This window comes from Rhynchophorus ferrugineus, unplaced genomic scaffold, assembly GCF_030347505.1.
Source record: "Rhynchophorus ferrugineus isolate W39M unplaced genomic scaffold, kcgeb_rfMv2 rfM11, whole genome shotgun sequence".
In the NCBI taxonomy this organism is placed as follows: domain Eukaryota; kingdom Metazoa; phylum Arthropoda; class Insecta; order Coleoptera; family Curculionidae; genus Rhynchophorus; species Rhynchophorus ferrugineus.
In genome coordinates, this window is record NW_027472590.1 from 27,344,674 (window position 1) to 27,368,426 (window position 23,753).

Consider the following 23,753-nt stretch of genomic DNA (forward strand, 5'->3'; position numbering starts at 1 on the left):
TTATTAAATGTTATCCTTTCTTTATAAAAGGAATTGTTCGTTTTGTCTCTTTGTTCGATCAACTATGCGTTTAAATTTATATTCTTACGGAATACTATTCCAACTAACTCACTGGTTCTATTGCTTTATTTTTTATTTAATTCTTAGCATTGAAAGATTCTTACATCTAATATGTAACATTATTTAGAACGTCATTTTTACGTTTATATAGAACACACCATCAAATAATAAAACTAAAACACAAAAGTTCTTTTAAAAACTTACTTAGCTTAGTTTATGTTGATTATATTATTTATAAGAAGAATCACTAATTTTTTTTCGTTATTTATTCATTTGTACGTTTTCAGTTAATATTCTGACAGGGTGTTCTATATTTCTAGATTTTTCTCTCTTTGTACCCGATAAATCACAAGGTTTTCTCTAATTTTTGTACTTCAGATAATATACTTACTTCTAACTATAACTATAACTTACTATAACACTCCTAAGAAACATAATTGCTACTAATTTACTTGGCAATAAATATTCTTACTTCCGTGTGGTTTACTCACAATCTTCTGTAGTTTAGACTGCAAGTTTTCAATATTTTGTCTTTGTAAAATGAAAATTGGACTTTGCTCCTCTTCTGTGTTTGATTGAAAAAATGTTTTACTCATTATTAGTGACAGAATAAGCGTGACAAATTAACCACGCCGTTTAAAGTCGGAATTCTAGTATTCCTTTACTAAATTCGAATAAAATTAATAATCGTAACGTTGTCATAGTCATATCAATATATAAACAAGCGTCATAAAGTACAGAACAATGCGTATTTACTTTTATAGATGCATACGTTCCGTATCGTTATGATCTAATCGGAGGTAAATGTCACTATTGCAACAGCGAACACCCGTAAACATATGTCTGGCGAAATATGCCAAGGTATACACAAATTAGGTTCGAATATTAATTAACATTATTAAAATAAAAGAGCCAAATCCCTCTCTCATAATCGGTTTCTGCAATTAAATCATTACGTGTCAGTTAAACATTCGTATGGTATGAGGTAATTTATAAAGAAATTGAATGTTGCTGAACACAACAACACGGTTTTTTCGCGGAGATACTAACCTCTAAAGGGAATAAGAAACGTTACAAAAGTACCTTACCATCGCGAAATTAGTATTTTTGTAGTTTCGAATGCCCTTTCTAATTATATGTTGAGATATAAAGATTAATGTTGAAAACTATAGTTTTTGCCTTTGATGTTAGAATAGTTCGAATATTTTTTCTCCAACAATTTATAAAACTATGACTGGTTTTGGATTATGGGTCTTGGTTTCTATCTTCATTTCAAAACAATAAATATGAAGAAGAAATAAGTAATATATTATTAAAAATACAATTATTCATCGAAAAATATTACTAACGGTTTTGTTTTAATATTCAAATAATATAAACATAATGTTTACTTCGGAAAAACAACTTTCAAAAGCTTTTGATTAGTAATTTTTTTAAGAACAATCCTTTTCTATCAAGCATCAGGAATATGTTTGTATTTATATCTTGAAAGAAGAAATAATGTCCCATATTCTCAATAAATCTATTTTGCTCATATTTGGTACTAAAGTAAAAGTTTTTCAGCATCTTTTGCACATTTTTTTTATAATTTAGAGCTTTACTGTCAACACAAACCCACCCAAGCTTCATGTTGCATCAGCATCCAAGTTTAAAATATACTTAGAGCATTCTCCTTACTTATCAGAAAGAAAGGACTCATGAAAGTTAATTTGATATGCCGTCATAGTTTTTTGCGCAAATGTAAATAGTAAATACAATATGTGCGAACCTAATGACGAACCAATGACTTATCTAGCTTTTCAGAAATAATCAGTATAATAATGTTTTGTTCTAAACTGGTTTAAATTATTTTAAACATAAAATACAACGTAAAATAAAAAAAAATCAGAGCCAATTCAGTTTCTTCTTGCTTATATACAAAAACTGTGGACTAGTAAACAGAAATTCGTAGCCATATCAGGAGTATCAAGAATGTCTTTGGTAAATAAAAGAACGAAAGATCGGTTTTAATCGATTCTAATCTCTGTTCTTCTGGAAGCACGACGAAACCCTAATTGTCATCATTAAAACTTTTTTTAGGTGGCATCAAACTGCACCCCACTTAATCAGGTAAAATCTTCCAACCGGGTGCGTGAATCTGGCTAGTTTTTAGACGCTTGTCTCGTGCTAGGATGCGTCCTATCCCCTTTTACGGTTAATTATTCATCTAACCTTTCTGTTCACGGGTTGGTATCTTGTCCACGCGTGTCAGACAAGGAGGGTGGACTGATCTTAGGGAGAGACAAAGATGACTCGTGTTCTCGTAGATAATTGTGTTGAATTTGACGAAAAAAGACCGAGGAAGCGTGCTTCTGCACAATACTAATACCTGGGCGAACTACCCTTTCTCGAACTGGTGCAACACGCGCTCTTTTTTGTGATACTAGGTGGTTTAAGGGGATTGTGACGCAGTTTGCTGAATCTAACCGTTGATAAAGACAAGACAAGACCTTTTTCTTCTGTTTTTTTGGGCTTCATGATTAAAATATATTCTTTATGACACTTTTCCACTATTTTACAATATAGTACGTATGGTAAAATCATGATGAACCTTATTTAAATGTATAAGTCCATTAATGTTAATAATTAAATGAGCCCAACGAATGAATTATGACGAAATTTTTACATTTCTTCGTCGTTGCAAGCACATCATTAATATCATCATCATCTCCTTTTCCTTGACACTGCAAACACTTGCACTTTATTCAATACTCTTTACTAAACCTCGCCATAGTCGGTAATGGGACTCAACTTTTCTGGATCCGGACAATGAGAGTCTCCATATCTTTTTCAGAACACTCTGGGAAGGCTTCATTCACCTGCCATTCGACAGATATGTCCAAATAATTGTAATCTGCGTCTTTGAATTTGTTTCCCAATCGTACACTGATTGTCGCAACTTAACTGAATGACTTTACTTCAGCAGTATATGCCACTCTCTTCTCCTATATTATTGATCCCCCATACTCCTGCTCTACCTGATTACTTAAAAATCAAAACGGAGTTTGTTTTCTTTTGGATGGGAAAGAAGCATAAGAAATAAGTTTGGTCGCTGTAAGCAGTGAAGTGAGACATTGGCAAATAAATAGTGATAAAATAAAATTGTGTAAAAAAGTTTACTGGAAATCTATGGAATTATTTGATTTTTAATTTGGAAGTTAATTAACAACTTGGAGCTAATTAAGTGAAGAATATGGAATTTACATAAACCCTTGGAGCTAGTTGATTATTTAAACGTTGGCTAGCTGTATGGAATGATTCGCTTCTTTAATAGTAGATAATAAGAGGATAATGGTTTGGAAAAAAGCAGTATAAGTAATTAGTTTAGCATAATAGGTATATTCATTAATTTGATTAGAGAAATTCATCAATTATTAAGAAACGTATTTAACATATTTAGGTAGTTACTGAAGAACTATTTTTACTTCGTTAACTCTCAAGCCACAGGGCTTTGCAGTGTGATGTATATCGTAATACGAAGCCTCTAGCATTATTATGAGCGAATATCAATAGCAATGTCATAATTGTAGCAAAAAATGCCACGATATGCACAAATTACACACCTATTTCGTCTGTTTGAAGGTTTGTGTCTTGTCCGCTCGTGTCAAACAAAGAGGGACGACTTATCTTGGGGAGAGAGATTGTTAATTGTGATGAGCTTGATGAAAAAAAGGTCAGGGGAGCGTGCGCCTGTACAATACTCATACCTGGGTGAGCTACCCTACCTCCAGACAAGGCAACACGAGCTCTTTTTTGCTGGACCCGTCTGGACAGACTGTGACCGAGTTTCGCTTAAAATAATAAACGCAACGCCTCCGAAACGTTATAAATTTCGCGAAAAAGAAACCGTGGCGTGGTGAGTGACGGCCGGTTCAGTCAAAAATAAAACTTCTCCCCGCTTATTGAATATTTCCGTTGACAAAGAGCGACGAAACTGACGGATTTGTTAATTTCGTTACGTTTCTTTCGTCTCTCGACACGTTTGACGCGGAAACCTTGTTTCCACGGATCCGGAGCGACGATATTAACTTTTTGCGGGTTGCCATTCGAAATTGAAAATGCACACAGACACACATACACGCACGCACTTCGATCTAATCGATTAGACCCGGCCGACTTGAATATTATCGCCGATCCTGTCATCTGGTGCAATTGCAGGACCATTGTTTTTGGCATCCCGCTGGGGCACATGTCTTCCTCCGCTGATGACCATCGACGTTATTATCGGCCCCCATGCAGATAAAGAACTTTAAACTTTTCTACACGCTCCGGTGGCTCTATTAGGAAAAAACTTTCGAAGGGTGACATCTGGTATAGGGTTAACTTGGACAATACACTTCATCTCGTGCCGCATTACGTATTCGATGATTAAATTTTAATATCACCTTTTGTATTCATTTATTTTATTAATTTTTTCGAGGTTTTTTTCAACTATGTCCATGACCTTGTGACAGTTTTAATCTCTTGCTGAATCATTTCAAAGTTTCAACGAACTGCTCTTGAACTTGACATGCATTGTAATTCGATAAAGCTCCCAATTTAGCATCTTCAAATTATATTAACCTCCTTAAATGTTCTCTTTCGCCAAGTGCCAAAACTACCGCTATTGATGCATTTTTATTGTTACAAAAACAGCCTTTTGCAGTGTAATTTACTATTAGTTCATTTTTTACAAATCCTTAAGTTTGTTAAAATGTTTATTAAGATCTCGAAAATATATTTTATATTCAAATAACCAAATATTATTACAAAAGCTAGATAAATTTATAATATATGATTGATTTGATTGACCATTGATTCATTCTGTTTTAAGAATTCTGCATATATCCAGCAAACTACAATCAATTAATTCATATAACATTTATCTTAACAAGTCCATAATCTGATTTATCCGAATCATGAAAAAGTGTAAATAATTATAAAGGTTTTTGATTTCTTTCCACAGAGAATGGGAATATAATTTTATTTGTTTTGCTCTATCGCTGAATTATTTGTTTGTATAGTTCTTCTGGGTGATTTTTTATTTATTTATCAACCAACAGCTATTTTATAAGGTAAATTGCGAAGCTGAACAACTATCCGTCTTTTGAAGTTGGTTCTAGTGTTCGAAATATTCGAAAATTCATTATTTTACTACTTTTGACCATTAACGGCCATCTATTGAATTAAAAAATATAAATCAGCAATGAAGAGAATTTGAACTGAGTCTTTTATATTGCTTGGGATCTATTTCACACTTTAGTATTAAACACTAATCTTCCATCATGTCTTCGTCTCAAAATCATTGGTATTGCCACTCTCTTTGCTCATCGCTCGCGTCGCCCAATTTTTGTGGTGAAAAAATAAGATATGAATGCAGAAAATGTAATGAGAGACATTCAAGCTCCAATTTTGTGGTTATTTTGCAACAATTGTTGATGGTGATTGAGTTATGGTTACCGAGAATATTGTAAACAATTCTTTGAAGCGGTGCCCATGCTGCTACTTCATCAAGCGTTAAACATTTTGTAAATTTTGCGTTAATCACTAGTTTTCCAATAGCAATACAAAACCAAGCTCCTAATGATGTTTAATGCAACGAAAGCTCGAAAACCAATGTGTTATCAACCAATTGGGGTACTGTTACAGATACTATCAGTTTTTCTTTTCACATATATACATATATATATATATATATATATATATATATATATATAATAGCAGTGACCCGGGAGAACTATCAAAACGTCGCAATGTTGCCGCTTCAACTTTGAGTTTTAGTACATTTTGGCTCTGACATATAACAATATTTTAATATAAATAAAATAAATTATTATCGAAGAACTTAAAACTACAATCAATTTACATATAATTTACATTTAAGTTACATACAATTAACTACAGCCACAATAATTTATAGGTTAGAGTTGCTTTATTATGTATACATTGAGCTTTTTTTCCGCACTACTATCGGTAGGGTTCTAGGCGAGTTTTTGTATGTAGTAGTATCAGAGAGCATATTTATGTTTTACGCTTAGTTCTTGTTTCTTTCGATGCATTGTATCCTTGGAAAGTCATTATGGTATTACTATATTTCTCTTTAGTTGGTCCTATTACTATCTGTATACATATTTCTTGATAAAACTACATTACATTCGCCTTAATGCATTTGCCATATCTGCAAAACAGTTAGTGTTATTTTTCTATACATGTTAACCAAACGCTCATGTATATTCTGAGCGACACACATGCTCATAAAGCTTTCACACTCTATAATACAATTCCCTACAACTAAAGTCTACTAATTGTATACTGACCTTTAGTGGTTTCCTCTTTCATCACCCTGTCTTGGTAATCGTCAGCATTAAATCATAAACCAACATTCATAAGGTTTTATTCAATCACTCTCACTTTCAGAAACACTAATCAAGTGAATAAATAAGCTGTTTATTTTCAATCTATCAAAAACTTCCCCACGATTCCACCATTTGCCAATTTCTTCTTCAATGTGTCTGATCGAGCTCACACAAACCGAAGATGTTATTTTCAGCGATGCCTCTTTCCATAAATCCAGACAGTTCTGGTTTGAATATCCTCCTCGGCCTGAATATCTGTTGTAATCATTCTTTGCAATACCCAATTTATATTTACCAAGTAACAGCATGAAGAACTATATGTTTGCAATGAATAAATGTTATGACTAACAAAACCTAATCGATAGTTATTCCAACATTTACCTTTCTCCAACAGCTTTCGTTGTTTTAAAATATTTATTATCATCTTTCCACGAGCAACTCAATGTACCATTCTGAAATATTCATGTCTAATTTAAATGTATAAAACAGTTTCATATATTTGATCTCTGAAACACCAAGCTGATCTTGATTCGTCACCTGTTTCGCATAAACTCGGTTTCTTTTTGGCGAATCTCTTTTTAAATAGAATAAAATGACAAGGAAAATATTGTCTGACTGTAAAACGAATTTACAACTTTAGACAGACATATATTGACAATCGTGTCACTGCTATTTTGAATTGACTATATATATATATATATATATATATATATATATATATATATATAAACACAATCAATACAATATCTAAAATATTCCTTCTGCGTTATTCGAGATGAACGGGCCCGTCTCCACAGCCGCCTTGACCTCCCCCCGCCCTAAAAAATACATTCGAGCGGGCCTTAAATCTTAGTCCTCCATTGGACTTTAATAAGGGTCCGGGAATGCCCGTTGAATACGCGATATGGCTTTGGCCAGGCCACAAAAGAAACGCAAGCTTAAAAATTTGAATATCGCGGTCATTTCGGTCTTATCTCGGCATTAGGGACATAATCTTCCCGAACATTTGACGGATAGCCTCTGGGAAGTCGGCTCTAAAACCTTACTCAAATAGATCTCGCCGCGGTGGTGAAAAATTGAAAAAGGTCAGATCGATTTTAACGGCGATATCGACGATTTTATTTCGAATAACGCTAGTAAACCAAAAAATTGGTCAGTGGTAAACAATCATCAATACTTTTTGTGAATATAATATTCATCGGTTTACTTAAATTCAGTTTAATTCAGTTTAAAACTCTTATGCAGTTATATGTATTGAATGAGCTTGAATGTTTTTTGATGTGTGGTTTTTAAACTCATTACTTTTGTGGCAGACAATTTTAGATATCTTAGCATTTGATGAATGAAATGTTTCTAGATGCTTGCATGCGATATGAAAGAACCATAAAAGAAAAGAGAAAAAGAATAAAACTGGTTACTACACAAAATTACCATTTCGAACAGTTTGAACATTCTGTTTTCAAGAAAATTGCAAAACTGCTTTGTTTATCATCAAAAGAAGCGTGTATAATTTTGACATCTGTCGGATCATTAGTTTGTGAATTATAGCATTTTGAGGGAAGTAACGTTTGTTATTGTGAAAAAAACTGGATAAAAAGGAATTTCGCGTGTTGATAAAATATTGCTTTTTGACGGGAAAAAATACGGTTGAAGCAAAAACTTGACTGGATGCCGAGTTTCTGGACACTGCCCCAGGAAAATCAACCATCAAAGATTGGTGTGCTAAATTTAGACGTGCTAAAATAAGCACCCAAGACGGTGAACGCACTGGACGCCCAAAAGAGGTTGTTGCCTACGAAAACATTATAAAATCCACAAAATGATTTTGAATGACCGTAAATTGAATGTGATAACAGACACTCTAAAGATATCAACTGAACGTGTACATTATATCATTCACGAATATTTGGGTATGAGGAACCTCTGTGCAAAGTGGGTGAGCGCAAGCTTACTTTTGACCAAAAACAACGACGAGTTAATGATTTTGTGTGAAATGATGAAGAAATGTGAAATGATTTTGATGAAGTTGTGTGCAGTGTTTGAATATGATCAAGCGTAATAAACCCAAGTGACAATGGATGGAACATGGCCCCATCATTTCACTTCGAAGTCCAATCGACAGTCATCCGAGGGGACTGCACACAGTGAACCCACTCCAAAGCGTGTGAAAACGCAACAGTCGGCTAGCAAGATTATGGCGTCTGTATTTTGGGATTCGCATGGAATAATTTTCATTGACTCTCTTGAACATTGAAGGACCATCAACAGTGACTAATATAGCATAGGGTTATTAGACCATTTAAAGAACGAAATCGTCACAAAATGGCCTCATTTGAAGAAAAAGAAAGTGCTGCATCACTAAGACAATGCATCGTGTCACAAGTCAATGAAAACGATGGCAAAAATTCATGAATTGGGCTTCGAATTGCTTTCTCATCCACCGTATTCTCCAGATCTGTCCCCCAGCGACTATTTCCTGTTCTCAGATCTCAAAAGAATGCCGCTGGGAAGAAATTTTCCTCGAATGAAGAGATGATCTGCCGAAACTGAGGCCTATTTTGAAGCAAAGAACAAATCGTACTACAAAAATGGTATAAAAAAGTTGGAGGGTCGCTATTATCAGTGTATTACCCTTGAAGGGAATTATGTTGAATAAGCAAAACTAATTTGGCCAAAAAAAATGGATTTTACTATGGTAGGCCGGGACTCTTCACTTGATCTCTTAATAGTTTCACTGTATTTCATCCATGACAGATTAACATTCGCGTTTCTTGATAATAGTATACTCACTATATATTACTTACTATATTTAAATTACCATTCTCCTGCTTTGAGTTTTATAATTTTAGCGCAATACTGTTAAGGCGAAAATAGCGCGAGAGTAATCCGGTTTTTTCCCTTGCGACTTTTCAAATTTCCACTCACGGTCAGCGGCCGGGACACAGCTTGGCCATTAGCATATGGTTAAAATGTGGTCGCAACTCGGAACACAAAGGATATCACGGAGTCGCGATTATTTATCGTAACTGGGCGACAGAGGGCCGGGACATTTGGGGATGGAGTCTAACGCTGGGGTCGGCGAACATCTTGCCACATCCTTAAAATCACCATAATGCCCTTTTTACCTCCCGGAATAAGGGGGGGGGGCGAGGGTGGTGGTACGGGAATATCTTTGAAAAATTAAAAAATATCTTTCGGAAGAAGTATTCCGTTTTTTCATTATTATATAAGTTAAACAAAATCAACGAGTGCACTTTTAAAAAACTACAGTTAAATTTATCAAATTACTAGACAAAGCGACAGGATACTGCTGTTACTGAGAAATTCCTGTTAAAATGCCTTAAAATTAAAAAAAAAACTTTTTATAAACATGTTCGAAAGCTCCACGTTAACTCAGTGAAGGTGTGGAAGTCTTCACCGTGGTCTGAGATATAGGAATTAGTTTTTCGATATGAAAACTCTTAATTATATAAAAAGATGTACATGACGATCATACGATTCGTATCCGAACTTTCAATAGACAGGTAGACGATATAGGCATTATTATTTTGACAGATAAATCAATCTATGTGATCTTGGGTCAACTTGTGATGGTATCTACTAACTAGCGCGTGAATTTTTTAAGGCTTGGGTTCGATATTTTGATTTAAATAATAGAAATAGAAGAAGAGTAATTAAAAAATGTTTTATAAACATATTCTGAGAGGTTTGAAGCTCCACGTTAACTGAGTTAAAGTGTGGACGTGTTCATTGTGGTTTGGAATATAAGAATTGGTTTTATTCGATATGAAAACTCTTAATGACCTAAAAACATGTACATAACGATCATTGTATCATACGATTCATATCCGAATATTCAGTAAACAGGTAGATGATATAGGCATTACTATTTTGACAGATAAATCAATCTATGTGATCTTGGGTCAACTTGGGATGGTATCTACTAACTATCGCGTGAATTTTTTAAGGTTTGGGTTCGATATTTTGATTTATAATTGATTTAAATAATAGAAATAGAAGGAGAGTAATTAAAATATGTTTTATTAACATATTCTGAAAGGTTTGAAGCTCCACGTTAACTGAGTTAAAGTGTGGACGTCTTCATTGTTGTTTGGAATATAAGAATTAGTTTTATTCGATATGAAAACTCTTAATGACCTAAAAACATGTACATGACGAACGTTGCATGTACGGTTCGTATCCGAACATTCAATAAACAGGTACATGATATAATAAAAGTGTCAGAGCGTTCATCGAAGCGATCGCCTTGCCAGAAGCGGTCATATCGTCAAGCCACTATCAGATGTCGGCGAGCCATTACGGTCCCTCCGTCCCGAAAGGGGGGCGCCGCGCATAATACAGTGAAAAATCGGAAATGAAATATTGCTCGGACGTTTGCGTTGGAAATTCACAGTCCGCAGGGTGCGCGCTACGTGAGCCGTTTTCTTAAGGTTATCACGCTGGCCGTCAACGCGGCCTGACGAACTGGTGACAGTGGCAGCCCGAATTTTCTTTTTTCTTTCTTCATTTAAATTTCGTCGTCGTTTTACATCGTTCATCCCATTTGAATTAAAACAGTAAAATATAATGTTTATGTCACCAATTAATATATTTGAGAAATGTTATACAATTACGTTAGTTTCGTCTACTCCATGAGAAAAACTTCAATCAGTATCGATACATAAGGATATATGGTAAATGTGTGATAGATGCCAACCTTTTTCAAAAGAGTTATTAACATACAGAAGACAGAAATACAGAAATACAGAAAAAAATATGAATATTCTTAATTTTAATCGATATTAAGTAACTGCAAAGATAAAAATAATTATATATTTTTATAATTATGTATTTGGCCAAAGAATATTTTGATTTTTCAGATGGCGCAATCATATTTGGTACTTACTTACCTTAGAGACTCTTTGATTAACATAAATAAAATATTTTTAACAAAAAATTTAATCGACTTCAAAAAATAAATAAGGAGTTCACTAAAAAAAGTAAAAAATAATCGAACTTACATTTTGAATACTAAAACAACGTTTTAAAATAAAATATCTGCATAATAATCGTTGTAATAACTAAATAAAAATAAACAGGAACTTTATTTAACCTATTTACTACACGTATTTTGTATTCTGCTATATAGACACAATTTAGCTTAATACCTAAATATCTATTTCCAATATTATTTTAACTACTACCAAGTGACCAGTTTGAAGTCGATACCGAGCAACAAATTAGACAGTTTTTTTTTGTTTGTGATTTAATTTTATGTATATGTCACAAAATTATATCATTTTTTTTGTATTATTTGGTTCGGTTTGGTGGCAAGTATTACAATGGATAGGCCAAGTAAAAGTACAGCTCGAATGAGTAAAAATAGGAATAAAAAACAATGATTGGAAATAAGGAACGTTTCAGGCCCCGGGGTCCGCTACCCAGTCTAGATGATTTGATAAATGTTCCAATCAAACTAGAACAAAAAAGGCTGCTGCCCTGTTGAGAATTGAACCATCGATCTCCGCGTGTGTGCTCAACGTTCTAACCATTACACCATAAAAGCTGTTGCCTACAACGTTCCTACGACGTCTCATATGCAAGCAAACTGACTGACTTCTACACTGAATTGCTTCCGATTTTTCGTCACATCAGTTCAGCAATAACATTATACAAATATTTGATTATTTTAGATAAAATAAATATGAAAACATTGTACGTGCCTTTGAAATTTGAGGTTTTCCCTCGATTTCCCCCCTTGCGCTTTATCTTAAAAATAATGACAATCCCTGTCCAGTTTCTTCTTTTTTGTTTCTTTTTCTTTTTTTCTCGCTGTATTAATTTTTATTTTTAATAGACATATTTTTTTCAGTGCGCTATTTTAAACGTTGACATTGGTCACAATAATCATCCTACATTGTCCAGGTTTCGTGCCCCCATTTTTTACACATGGCGCGTTGAATCCAATCTACCTTAGATTTTGTTTTCTTAATATCTTCCAAACATTCCACACATTCGTGTGTTTCATTCTGGAATGAGTGTGACTCATTTAAAAGTGTTTCATATATTTGATTGAAAACTTGACCTATTTTTTTGCTTATCGTGGGAATAGACGCCTCACCAATTTTCCAAAGAAATCATATTAGAAAAAGAACATTTAATTGCTTTTATTTGCATCTAAGGTCCTATGGCATCTATCTCACATTTATCCTATTCATGCAAAGTTTCTTTAGACCATTGAAATCACTGGGTGTATCTATTTTCCTTTCTCTTTATTTCTTCCTATCATCTTATTTATGTTCCTTGATGCGCATAATGAATTGTAACGAATTTTTACTATTAAAAATATCAAATAATTAATATGACAATAATAATTTTGAATTTCCGTGTTTACTATTGCACATGGAATTTGGACAACAAATACTAAGACGCAATGTTGATGTTAATTAACAGACGTAAAAGACATTATACAATATTATTGGCATAATATAATTTTCAAGATTTTACAGCAGATTTTGTTACTGGTATATTAAATCAAATCGTGTATATTTGTAACCAAATTCATGTTGAAGCTACACTAATGGCTTTACTTTTCAGTATGTATTATTTTGTCGAAACCTGAACTAAAAATGTTTTCAGTACGTTAAAATTGTCTGAATTTGTACCAAATCGCTTTTGCGGGAGGTTTTATTTTTTGTAATTTTGTTATAATTTGAAGAATATGAATATTTCAACATATGAATATTGGAAATTTTTACACTGAAGACAGATAGCTTTCTGTATAGGGAAAAACATTGAAGACAATGATTTCAAGGCATTATTCGATGGTGATGCGTGTAAAATGCAAGAAGAATATGCAGAATTACTGGGAGTGGCACAAGAAACCATTTCCAATAGCTTGATGAGCCATATGAATAGAAGCCAAGAGACATTGAAAGGCGCTTGGTCACGTGTGATGTTGTTTCAACGGCAAAATCGGAAAAGTCTTTTGTATCGTATTGCTATTGACTAGAAAATCATGAAGACCACCTGGTCATGTATCCACATCAGCGATGCAGCCGAATAGCTCCAAGCCAATATTTTGTTTTCGGTAGCGAATATTTTGTTTTCGGTAGCGTGGTATACTATGAGCTGCAATGAAATCATCAATAGGAATCAATGAGCCTAGCAATCAGACGTGGACGTATTAGATTTGGCAGGAAATTGTAATATACTTTATAAATATTTCCATGAGGTTTTCACGATTTTTCTGAAAGATTTTTTTAATAATGATGGCATAATATTCTTTTAAATATTAAGTTAATTAGCAAATGATTGTTGTTAATAAATAAATTGATATTTTTAAAAAGTATTGGACAAATATTGTTTTGGATAGGTCTTATGATTTTAAACATGGTCTAACAAATCTTTACGTAATAAACGATTTCGAGAAAGATGAAAGAGTTTACAGAAAAAAGCTAGTTTCAGTTTAATGAAAACCGACATTTTCTAGACGAATCGGGGAGGAAAAAAGCGCACACAATATATCATTGGAGTCTTGTTCAATAGTATTTTACAAAATACATGACAGCACTAGTCAGTACCGAGGAATCGTTATATGTAAATGGCTTATTGTATGCTTATGTTGCACATATACACACACCTTTACATTAAGTCGTATCGTTCAAACCTAAAATTATTTATACGTCCATAACAGTTCGGTCGAATTCAAAGGCATAATCTGCATAAAAGGTGCATTAGATGAAAGAAAGTGACGTTTGTCTGTGGCGGGGGAAATTAAGCGTTCTCGGATATTTTTCGTCGATTCGTCGACTAAAAACGACACGATAATTTGTGGTGTCGCGTCGCCTCGCTCCCCCTCCGCCCCCAGGTCTTGGAATCGGAAATTCTGTCGTTTCCGCTTCCGCGAACCGGTCCGAAATAGGCCGCCGTTTAAGACGATCTATCGATCCGGGCAAATTACCGTGGAGAACAATGGCCATTCCGTCGTCGACTACGACATCGAAAAGAAGCTGCGTATCACCGTGCCCTTTATTATGTTCGACATCCGTCCGTGTGGCGTCTGGGCAATGGACCTCGGTCTGACCTGCCGACCTGTTCATTTATCCGTGATTCCTCCGTGACAATGAGCGTCAGAGATTACGTCAGGATTGTGATCTGCGCGGCATGATGTATGATGGTGAACTGTGAAAAAGAAACCATCAATTCTTTAACGCAACAAAGGTTGGGTGATATCACGGGAAAAGCGATACAGGAAAACAATGAAAAAATACACAAATAACATGCGTTGTCAAAGGATTGGAAGATCATTAAAAAAATCAAAAAAGACAAACCATTAATTTTTTATTATCTGAGACTGCAACATGTTATACTATTTCCAAGTTGGATGTCACATGCGACAATATTCTTCTAAACTATTTCAGTGAATTATTTTTCATATTTTCAATATCAACTTTTCTATTTTATCTGTGGTATAATATTTAATACATAACATGTCGTTTTAAGAAAACAAATATCATGCGACAATATTCCTCTAAACTATTTCAGTGAATTATTTTTCATATTTTCAATATCAACTTTTCTATTTTATCTGTGGTATAATATTTAATACATAACATGTCGTTTTAAGAAAACAAATATCAAGATCTACACGGTAGAATATTTCATGGTGAACTGTGCCGCCATAGAAATAATCAATTTAGTTAATGTAATAAAGGTTCGGTTATATCACGGGAAAAGCGATACAGAAAAAAAGTGAAAAAATACACAAATAACATGCGTTGTCAAAGGATTGGAAGATCATTAAAGAAATCAAAAAATACAAACCATTAATTTTTTATTATATGAGACTGCAACATGTTAGACTATTTCCAAGTTGGATGTCACATGCGACAATATTCTTCTAAACTATTTCAGTGAATTATTTTTCATATTTTCAATATCAACTTTTCTATTTTATCTGTGGTATAATATTTAATACATAACATGTCGTTTTAAGAAAACAAATATCAAGATCTACACGGTAGAATGTTTCATGGTGAACTGTGCCGCCATAGAAATAATCAATTTAGTTAATATAATAAAGGTTCGATTATATCACGGGAAAAGCGATACAGAAAAACAGTGAAAAAATACACAAATAACATGCGTTGTCAAAGGATTGGAAGATCATTAAAAAAATCAAAAAAGACAAACCATTAATTTTTTATTATCTGAGACTGCAACATATTAGACTATTTCGAAGTTGGATGTCACATGCGACAATATTCTTCTAAACTATTTCAGTGAATTATTTTTCCTGTTTTCAATATCAACTTTTCTATTTTATCTGTGGTATAATATTTAATACATAACATGTCGTTTTAAGAAAACAAATATCAAGATCTACACGGTAGAATGTTTCATGGTGAACTGTGCCGCCATAGAAATAATCAATTTAGTTAATATAATAAAGGTTCGGTTATATCACGGGAAAAGCGATACAGAAAAAAAGTGAAAAAATACACAAATAACATGCGTTGTCAAAGGATTGGAAGATCATTAAAGAAATCAAAAAATACAAACCATTAATTTTTTATTATCTGAGACTGCAACATGTTAGACTATTTCCAAGTTGGATGTCACATGCGACAATATTCTTCTAAACTATTTCAGTGAATTATTTTTCATATTTTCAATATCAACTTTTCTATTTTATCTGTGGTATAATATTTAATACATAACATGTCGTTTTAAGAAAACAAATATCAAGATCTACACGGTAGAATGTTTCATGGTGAACTGTGCCGCCATAGAAATAATCAATTTAGTTAATATAATAAAGGTTCGATTATATCACGGGAAAAGCGATACAGAAAAACAGTGAAAAAATACACAAATAACATGCGTTGTCAAAGAATTGGAAGATCATTAAAGAAATCAAAAAAGACAAACCATTAATTTTTTATTATCTGAGACTGCAACATATTAGACTATTTCCAAGTTGGATGTCACATGCGACAATATTCTTCTAAACTATTTCAGTGAATTATTTTTCCTGTTTTCAATATCAACTTTTCTATTTTATCTGTGGTATAATATTTAATACATAACATGTCGTTTTAAGAAAACAAATATCAAGATCTACACGGTAGAATGTTTCATGGTGAACTGTGCCGCCATAGAAATAATCAATTTAGTTAATATAATAAAGGTTCGGTTATATCACGGGAAAAGCGATACAGAAAAAAAGTGAAAAAATACACAAATAACATGCGTTGTCAAAGGATTGGAAGATCATTAAAGAAATCAAAAAATACAAACCATTAATTTTTTATTATCTGAGACTGCAACATGTTAAACTATTTCCAAGTTGGATGTCACATGCGACAATATTCTTCTAAACTATTTCAGTGAATTATTTTTCATATTTTCAATATCAACTTTTCTATTTTATCTGTGGTATAATATTTAATACATAACATGTCGTTTTAAGAAAACAAATATCATGCGACAATATTCCTCTAAACTATTTCAGTGAATTATTTTTCATATTTTCAATATAAACTTTTCTATTTTATCTGTGGTATAATATTTAATATATAACATGTCGTTTTAAGAAAACAAATATCAAGATCTACACGGTAGAATGTTTCATGGCGAACTGTGCCGACGGAGAAATAATCAGTTTAGTTAATGTAATAAAGGTTGGGTTATATCACGGTAAAAGTGACACAGAAAAACAATGAAAGAATACGTAAATAACAGATATTGTTAGAGGATTGGAAGATTAACAAAAACTACTATATTTTAAGATTACAACAGGTCATACTATTTCCAAGTTTCATGACACATGCGGCATAATACTGTTTAAAATTCTTTATTTTATATATGGTAAAATATTTAATAAATAGCTTGTCATTTTAAGAAAACAAATGTCAAGATCTATACGGCAGAATGGTTCATAGTGAACTGTGAAGAAATAATCAATTTTGTTAACGTAATAAACGATGGGTTATATCACGGTAAAAGTGATACAGAAATTCTATACGTTATTAAATGATTAGAAATTTGGTTATCTATGGTTAAAACATATATTATTTTCAAATTTCAACGCATATTCTCCAAAATTCTCATAAACTATTTTCGTCCATTATTTCTTTTCCTACGAACCTCATAAAATCAATTTTAATTTTAAATTAATTCAGAAATATCCGTTATACGTTAATTGATCGGCGTTTAAGGGCTTAAAAATATTGTTCAAATTTCTTTCTTATATATGGTACAAAGTAAAAAAAAACTGTTCATTTATCATGACGAAAATTTCGTATTCTATATCTTATAAACAATATTATTGACTCAGATAGACAAATTAAATTGCTACTTGCTTAATTAATATTATTAACGAATATATATAGATATATTGATGGTGAATTTGAATATATTAACATCAAAATGAAAATATCTATTAGTGTTGAAAGGATTCTTTATCTATAAGGACAAGGTGTAGAAATGTTTGACAGCGAATAAGATTTACAGAATTGTCAAAAACTGTGTGTTTATTGTTACAATTTGGGATCCTTCATTCGAATAAAATCTGGCGTCTGTATTTTCATTATCTCGAGTGCTTGTATGAGATAAGAGTAAATGAGTGACATAATTTTCCTTCATAGACGTGTTTTTTTTTAAATATGTTCTTGTTCTGGTGTAATTTTTATGCATATCTAATTCTGTGTTTTTTTTTATTACAGAACCAAGCAATTATGTATGTTCGACGTGCAAGGCTCGACTTCACTCGGCTTGGCGCCTGGTGCAGCACGTACAACACGCTCACGGCATCAAAATATACGTGGAAACATCGCCCGGATCATCGAAATCCAGCATAATTAGTAGCAGTAGCAACAACAACCATTCATCCAGCTCGGCGTCTAGTAGTTCGTCCGGATGTTCATCGGGCGCTTCCGGTATACCACCACCCACCCCGAATATGCGGCATCCTCTGCTCCCACCTCCGGACCTGCCCAATCCATTCGTCGGCGGACTGCTCAGATTACCCTTGCCGCCACTGAACCACGGAATGAACCCGAACTTGCCACCGGCGCCATTATTTTCTCGGCCCGACCATCACTACCGCATCGATCAGTTGGTCAGTGAACAGTTCCGACATCACGGACTGAACTTGGCAGCAGCAGCAGCGGCCGTGGCCGCGGGAGGCGTACCACAACCACACAGTTTCCCTTCCCCGGCGGAAAGAGCCAGCTCCGTCTCAAGCTTACCACCGAGAGACCGGAGCACACCCAACCAGCCCTTATCACTTGAGCCACAGCTGGATTTTTACTCACAGCGGTTGAGAGCATTAGCAGGAACAACAAGTCCTGGGGTAGCACAGGCGAGCTCCCCGAGCCCCAGGAAGCTTTCACCGCCCTTTACAAGTCTCTCGCCCTCGCAAATGCCGCCAACTTCAATCCAAAATAACATAAGTTCATCGAGCAGTACCGGAAATCCGGTCAGCGGTGGCCACAACAACAATAATCATAGTTCTAGTAGCGGGAACAGTGGCAATAGTTCTAGCAGGCCGCCGAGCGCGTCTCCGCCGAATAAAAGCGGCGGCGACGAGCACCTGGCGAACACCACGCCCAGGTCCGCGTCGACCCCGCCCGGCAAGCCGGGTTCCCCCCGAAACTGTACCTCCGCTGACGCCGTACACGCCTGCGAGTATTGCGGCAAGAAGTTCCGGTTCCAGAACAACCTGGAGGTCCACCGGAGGTCCCATACCGGCGAACTACCCTATAAATGCACCGTCTGTGATCAGGCTTACGCCGGCAGCAACAAGCTGAAGCGACACATGAAGATCCATCGGACGCCCGAGGACCGTACCAGCAACGCGGGCTCGGTGGAGACCTTGGACGGGGAGGATAGCGAAGAGGAAGAGGAGCTGGACGACGAGGAGGACGAAGACGAGGAGATGGACGGGGAGGAGGAAGAGGCGGAGGATCTCAGGGTGCCTAGTCAGTGTCCAAAAAACGATAATCCCAGCCAGGCCTCGTTGGTTGGTGAATTGATGGACAAATTCGGACTGAGCAACATCGCGCAGTACAGCGAAGCGTACAAACAGGCGTTGCAGGAGAGCAACTCGGCGCTGAAGCTCCAGATGCAGGCGAGCAAGGACCGCGACAACAACAACACGTCCTCGGCCACGCAGCTGAAGCTCCGGGAGTTCGCCAACGGGTTGTTGACGGGGCCGCCGCCACAACATCTCCCGCTGTTTCCCCCCTTCAACGATACCTACGAGGCGACGAAGCGCTTGAAACTCGACCTGGAGCGGAACGATTGGTGGTTGCAGGGGCTGCCGCGCGAGAACAAGGGCGTTCCGGGGCCCAGTGCTCTGCTGCCCAATCCCTTGCTGAAGAAGGAGTCGAGACGGAACGACACGTGCGAGTTCTGCGGCAAGGTCTTCAAGAACTGTTCGAATCTGACGGTGCATCGGCGATCGCACACCGGCGAGAAACCTTACAAATGCGAGTTGTGTTCGTACGCGTGCGCGCAAAGCTCCAAGTTGACGCGACACATGAAGACCCACGGACGCATCGGCAAGGACGTCTACCGATGTCGATTCTGCGAGATGCCCTTCTCGGTACCATCGACGCTGGAGAAACACATGCGGAAATGCGTCGTGAACCAGGGAAAGGGCCACCTGCTCGGCAGCGTGCCGATGCTGAGCGGTGACGAGGACTCTTCGACCAGCATAGCTTCGAAGGAGGCCGCCACATGACTCTTTCCCTGGGGCGGAATGCCACGGTATCCGGCTCCTCCACCCAGTTTAACTTACTAGTCGTTGTTCTTTTAAACCTGTAAATCGTTTCTAGCACAATATTGTTGGTGTACATTTCGTCAAGATTGGTAGACAATGGATAAGTTTTCTACTATAACCAACGAAAAAAAAAACAGTATCAAAAATTACGGTCCGACAGGATTTGGAACATCCGGTCGCCTGTAGACGTACAGTACAGTGTCGCGTACCTCTTCGTCCATCCTCAACCCGGTTCACATCCATCCGAAGACTTGACGACTGTTCTCGATTAAACTGACGTTGAATGTGATACCTGTTTTATTTAATCGTAGTCCTATTTGTAATATAAACTTATATACTTTTCGACCCGAGACACAGTCGTTAATTGTTCGACGTCGATGGAAACCGTACAAGAAAATGTACGCGACACCTTTTGTTACCTTAGTTATGTATTTTTGTAAAAAAAAAATAAATCTACCGCTAGACATAGTAAAACTATTCCCCAACTGATTGGGAATTGTTGTTTTATATGTAACCGATACCAAAGCAATGTTTTTCTTTATTATTATTATTACTTATTGAGTTTATATATTGTATTATGAATTATATATTCGGAGTTAGCTTAAGTTTTGTTGTTTAAGACTGAGGGTCTCGCGTAAGATTCGGTCCAGGACGCGGTGCATCATCGAGAAGGCGCTGTGCTCGTTGCGACCGAAAGTGTCGGCACCGAATCTTTAACGTGCCCACCTCACATTCCCAATCATATCATTTGTTTCTTCCTCGGCCAGTACGATTCAGAGCGACTGTAAATAGTATTTATTTGGACTTGAACAGTATTTGTCTTCGGACGGTTTTCGAACGAACGGACGAACTACTTAAATGAAAGTTACTTGATTCCAATGTGTATAGTATTATTATTATTTTTTATGTATAGATTCACGTTTTTCGAGTTGGTGTTTAGATACAGAATAATGTATTTATTAATTAAAGATAATACACAAATAGAAACAGATTCAGGGTCAAAATAAACTTTATCGCTTGACAGATCTATTATCGCGAGAGAACTGGTATAGGTGTAACGGCGCGTAATATAAAGAATTTTTGCCTAGAATAATGTAGTATACGAAGTCTATGTCACCACTTTCGACGGCATTGTCGCGAATCAGCCGAGATCGACAACATTACGTCACCGTTCCCGTTGTTTATCCCCGCTGAAGACGTACAGTGTAAAACACAATAAAAAACAACAACAGAGACACACTAGTGTATAATAGTCGACTGAGGACCAGGGTCTTTTAAAATTAAAATACTTAAGTGGCCAGTTTTACGATTAAGTTCTGTTATCAAAAGAAATAGTTCTCTAGCTCTCCGGTTCGGTGTTCGTGACTCCCCCATTGTCGCCCAATAAAAGATATTTAGTCAATTTTATCTTTAGTGATCTCAGCTAATGATTAAAAGCGACACTTTAGTGGAGTCGCGCGCACCAAACCGGAAAGTACCATGCGAAAGATTTTTTGTACATTTTTTTGTTTCATTTCGAATATTATTTTCCAGTTTACAAGTGAAATGTTTGTAGCATACTGTTTGTATGAGGCTACAAGAAGAGTATTTAATATAAAAGTGTTCCTATAATTATGCTGATTACCTATTCAGTGTGTATTTAAATAAAATCTATTACAATCATAACAAAATCGTTTCATTTTTATACCCGATAATTTATCATTATTTTATGTGACTTAATTGGACATAAAAAGGTACTTTCTTTGATACGTTCTTGGAAGAGCTTATTTAAACATTTTATAGTCATATTCTCCACAATTAAAAATAGTATCTACTTTTATCTTAATAGAATTTGTCTTGTCGAAACATGTTCAAATAATGAAAAAACTACATAAAGCATCAAATTGTAAATCATCAGTGCCTAAAGATCTGGAATATTGTGACTGATATTTAAAAGATTTGGTCTAGAACAGTTCCTGCATTTAACATCACGATACCATCCTAATATTGTAACTTGAGATAATAATATAGAAGTAAAGTTGCCTTAGAATTTATTCAAATTAATATTTATTCATTTATATTTTCTAGAAAACGCCCCTACTGGAAGTTCTAGCTTTATACTAAAAGTTATTTTTATAAATAGAATAAGTATTGCAAAAAACAATGTAATTATAATCAAGTAGAGGTATCATTTATTGTTAAATATAACGTTGTTGGCCACCTCTGATGAAAATCTATTACATCCATAAGAATTCGGTTTTTTACTTATACCCGATAGTTTATCTTCAATTTTAACTATGTAACTGAACATGAAAGGATACATACAAAACATTAAGTATAGTTTGTTGAAATATTTTATTCTTCTGTATAGTTTCCATATTTTATAACCATTTTTCTCACAATTATGGACAATTCTTAGCTAATGATCTCAGTTAATGGTTAAAAGCGACTCTTTAGTGGAGTCTCGCGCCAAACCGGAAATTACCAGGCGGAAGATTTTTTTTATGTTTTTTTATTCCATTTCGAATATTATTTTCCAGTTTACAAGTGAAATGTTTGTAGCATACTGTGTGTATGAGGCTACAAGAAGAGTATTTAATATAAAAGTGTTCCTATAAGTATGCTGATTACCTATTCAGTGTGTATTTAAATAAAATCTATTACAATCATAACAAAATCGTTTTATTTTTATACCTGATAATTTATCTTTAATTTTATGTGACTTAATTGGACATAAAAATGTACTTTCTTTGATACGCTCTTGGAAGAGCTTATTTAAACATTTTATAGTCATATACTCCACAATTAAAAATAGTATCTACTTCTATCTTAATAGAATTTGTCTTGTCGAAACATGTTCAAATAATGAAAAAACTACATAAAGCATCAAATTGTAAATCATCAGTGCCTAAAGATCTGGAATATTGTGACTGATATTTAAAAGATTTGGTCTAGAACAGTTCCTGCATTTAACATCACGATACCATTATAATATTGTAACTTGAGATAATAATATAAAAGTAAAGTTGCCTTAGAACTTATTCAAATTAATATTTATTCATTTATATTTTCTAGAAAACGTCAGTACTGGAAGTTCTAGCTTTATACTAAGAGTTATTTTTATAAATAGAATAAGTATTGCAAAAAAACAATGTAATTATAATCAAGTAGATGTATCATTTATTGTTAAATATAACGTTGTTGGCCACCTCTGATGAAAATCTATTACATCCATAAGAATTTAGTTTTATACTTATACTCGATAGTTTATCTTTAATTTTAACTATGTAACTGAACATGAAAGGATACATACAAAACATTAAGTATAGTTTGTTGAAATATTTTATTCTTCTGTATAGTTTCCATATTTTATAACCATTTTTCTCACAATTATGGACAATTCTTAGCTAATGATCTCAGTTAATGGTTAAAAGCGACTCTTTAGTGGAGTCTCGCGCCAAACCGGAAATTACCAGGCGGAAGATATTTTTTTATGTTTTTTTATTCCATTTCGAAAATTATTTTCCAGTTTACAAGTGAAATGTTTGTAG

General features: G+C 34.8%; 1 protein-coding gene across 2 annotated transcripts in view; it reads left to right on the top strand.

Moving 5' to 3' along the window:
• Positions 1 to 21,893, top strand: part of Cph (BCL11 transcription factor chronophage) — a 66,293-nt gene extending 44,400 nt beyond the window's left edge. For both annotated transcript variants that reach the window (XM_076418192.1, XM_076418193.1), the window contains exon 4: positions 18,164 to 21,893. In XM_076418192.1, coding sequence (XP_076274307.1) covers positions 18,164 to 20,184 — 2,021 coding nt within the window. In that variant the 3' untranslated portion in view covers positions 20,185 to 21,893. The remainder of the gene's footprint in view (positions 1 to 18,163) is intronic.
• Positions 21,894 to 23,753: the final 1,860 nt, after the last annotated feature.